The 2,933-nt window shown below is 41.4% G+C and overlaps 1 protein-coding gene across 1 annotated transcript; it reads left to right on the top strand.

The window, feature by feature from the left end:
* The first annotated feature begins 1,571 nt into the window (after positions 1-1,571).
* Positions 1,572-2,570, top strand: LOC149302548 (melanocortin receptor 4-like). The gene has a single exon (XM_089482213.1). It carries the CDS (start codon positions 1,572-1,574, stop codon positions 2,568-2,570), a length of 999 nt encoding a protein of 332 aa, XP_089338339.1.
* The last annotated feature ends 363 nt before the right edge of the window (positions 2,571-2,933 follow it).

Genomic DNA, 2,933 nt, shown 5'->3' with positions numbered 1-2,933 from the left:
AATTGTTATTCACAGCTAACATCTGCAGCTTTATCAACTGCATTTCTCATGATCCTCAGCCAGCATGGATGTGCTTTCTGGGTGCTGGCTGGGGCATTGCCTGGATGGGCAATCTGGATCTTTGGAAGGCTTGTGTGTGCAACCTTGGTGCAAAGTGGTGCTTTGGAACGTTTTGTTGTTGCAGTGAGGTACTGTAGGTGTAAGGGATGTGAGGGCAACAATGTAAGGAAGGCAGGAGAATTCAAGTGAAGGGCTATGATATAGATAATGCATGTTACTGTGCGATATTACCTGTCTAGGGCTCTGATATAGATAATGCATGTTACTGTGCAATATTACCTGGCTAGGGCTCTGATATAGATAATGCATGTTACTGTGTGATATTACCTGGCTAGGGCTCTGATATAGATAATGCATGTTACTGTGCGATATAACCTGGCTAGGGCTCTGATATAGATAATGCATGTTACTGTGTGATATAACCTGGCTAGGGCTCTGATATAGATAATGCATGTTACTGTGTGATATAACCTGGCTAGGGCTCTGATATAGATAATGCATGTTACTGTGTGATATTACATATCACAAGAACCTGGCATGTGTAGACTTTTTATATCCACTGTAGACAGGGCCGGCCGAAGACTTAACGCCGCCTGGGGCGAAGTTTAAAACGCCGCCGGGGGGGGGGGCGGCATTTTAAACTTCGCCGACGCCATAACCTACGATCCCCCCCCGGTACTTACCTTTAAACAGTCCTGCGGCGAGTCTCCCTGCTCTGCCACGGTGCCGGCTTGTAATGCTGAGTGCCGGAAATTGACGTCACTTCCGGCGCTCTGCATTACAAGCCGGCACCGGGACCGAATAGGGAGACTCGCCGCAGAGGAGAGAGAGAGGGGCGCCGAGCGGGTAAGCGAAAACCACTCGGTGCCCCTCTCTCTCTCCTCCACTTCAAAAAAAAAAAAAAAAAAAAAAGCGCTTGGGGCGGCAAAGTGCCGCCCCTTCTAAAGTGCCGCCTGGGGCAATTGCCCCAGTCTGCCCCATTATAGGGCCGGCCCTGACTGTAGATTAACCCTGCAATAGCAATGCAGGGCAGATGTATACCCTGGAGACAATGGAAACGTAATGGATTTCAGCTTGATTCATACTAAGGAGCCTTGTAATTCTCGAAAAAACACATCGCAATCCTGGATGAAATTTCTCCTGCAGTATAATTAGCAGTCTGAGACACAGGCTCATCTTCTATCTGATTGGCTACAGGCATAAAAGAAGTGAAGGGAGCATTTTCATCCTAGTCCCCCTACACACACATATTCTGTATATATCATCAGCAGCTTTGCTCTACTCTGTTTCTACATGGTCCTCTCACAATCACCAATATTCACACTGCAACTCAATTATGGATGAAGAAGGTAAAGAAATAAATGTATGACATTGAGCGAGAAGATCAATTAACTGGAAGTAAAGGACATTGTGGATATTAAATTTTTTCCTTTCTTTAACTTGTTAATGCTAGGCTTGACAGCTTCTTGAAGAAATCACTGGATCTCGCAAACAAGGGTCAGAGGGAAAAAATGAATTTCTCACACCATCACAGCATGCATTATTCTCTGCACTTTCGAAACCATAGTCATGGGATTTACTCTGGACACAAGGAGACTCAGAATAAGGGCTATTATTATTCTGTGGGGTGTTATGAACAACTCTATGTTTTACCCGAAGTATTTGTAATCCTTGGAATCATAAGCTTGCTGGAGAATATTTTTGTTATAACCGCGATATGCAGAAACAAGAACTTGCATTCTCCTATGTATCTGTTCATCTGTAGTTTAGCAGTGGCTGACATGCTCATAAGTGTCTCCAATGGCTTTGAGACTGTACTAATCACGCTGTTTAATACCATTGATAAGGAGGCACATTATTTAATTTTGAATATTGATAACATCTTGGATTCAGTGATCTGCAGTTCCTTGCTTGCTTCAATTTGCAGCCTTCTATCTATTGCTGTAGACAGGTACTTTACTATATTCTATGCACTCCACTATCATAATATAATTACAGTGAGAAGAGCAGTGGCTATAATCTCTTGCATCTGGAGTGCCTGTTCCATCTCCGGTGCCTTGTTTATTATTTACTATCACAGCAATGTTGTAATCATATGTCTTATCAGCATTATCTTCACTATGCTGGCACTCATGGCTTCCCTCTATGTTCACATGTTCATGCTGGCCAGACTGCATTTGAAAAGGATAGCAGTATTGTCTGTGACCAACACAATTCGACAAGGCACCAATATGAAAGGGGCAATTACATTGACTATTTTACTTGGAGTGTTTGTTGTGTGCTGGGCTCCATTCTTCATGCACCTTATTTTTTACGTATCTTGCCCACAGAACCCATATTGTGTCTGCTTCATGTCACACTTCAATATATATCTTGTTCTTATCATGTGTAACTCTGTTATTGATCCACTTATATATGCTCTACGTAGTCAAGAGCTGAGAAAAACCTTCAAGGAAATGGTATGTTGTTATTCCATGGGAGGAAACTGTGGAATAACTACTACTTATTAACAGCACATCTCATAGTGTCTCTGCAATTGATTTCTATATAAACTATGTAAATGTTTATATCATTAATGTCTGCTTATTCAGAAACCACTTTGTACAATGACTAAATGCAAGGCAGAAATAAATGTTAACATTGCATATTTCAAGCAATAAAGCATGCTGCTAGAAAGGGATTGAGATGTATTACATTTCAGTCAATTAGCAAACTTATTGTTAGTTTAAAAAAAACTCAACAAAATGTTATGCCTTTCATAGGCGTTAAAAAGGGATTTAACAAAGAATGTATATTTTAACCAGAATGATTGTGAGTTTGTGTAAAATAAAGCAGTTCTGTAAAGTATGTTCAAAGTGCCAAAGAAAGGGAAA

This window comes from Sceloporus occidentalis, unplaced genomic scaffold, assembly GCF_023333645.1.
Source record: "Sceloporus occidentalis isolate IW3139 unplaced genomic scaffold, rSceOcc1.0.p SCAF_18, whole genome shotgun sequence".
NCBI lineage: Eukaryota > Metazoa > Chordata > Lepidosauria > Squamata > Phrynosomatidae > Sceloporus > Sceloporus occidentalis.
Note: the sequence above shows the minus strand (reverse complement) of the source record. Positions and strands in the feature narration are given on the sequence as shown.

Bases quoted from the DNA above. Each gene is read 5' to 3' on its own strand.
- LOC149302548 (XM_089482213.1), top strand. From the start codon at position 1,572: ATGAATTTCTCACACCATCACAGCATGCATTATTCTCTGCACTTTCGA.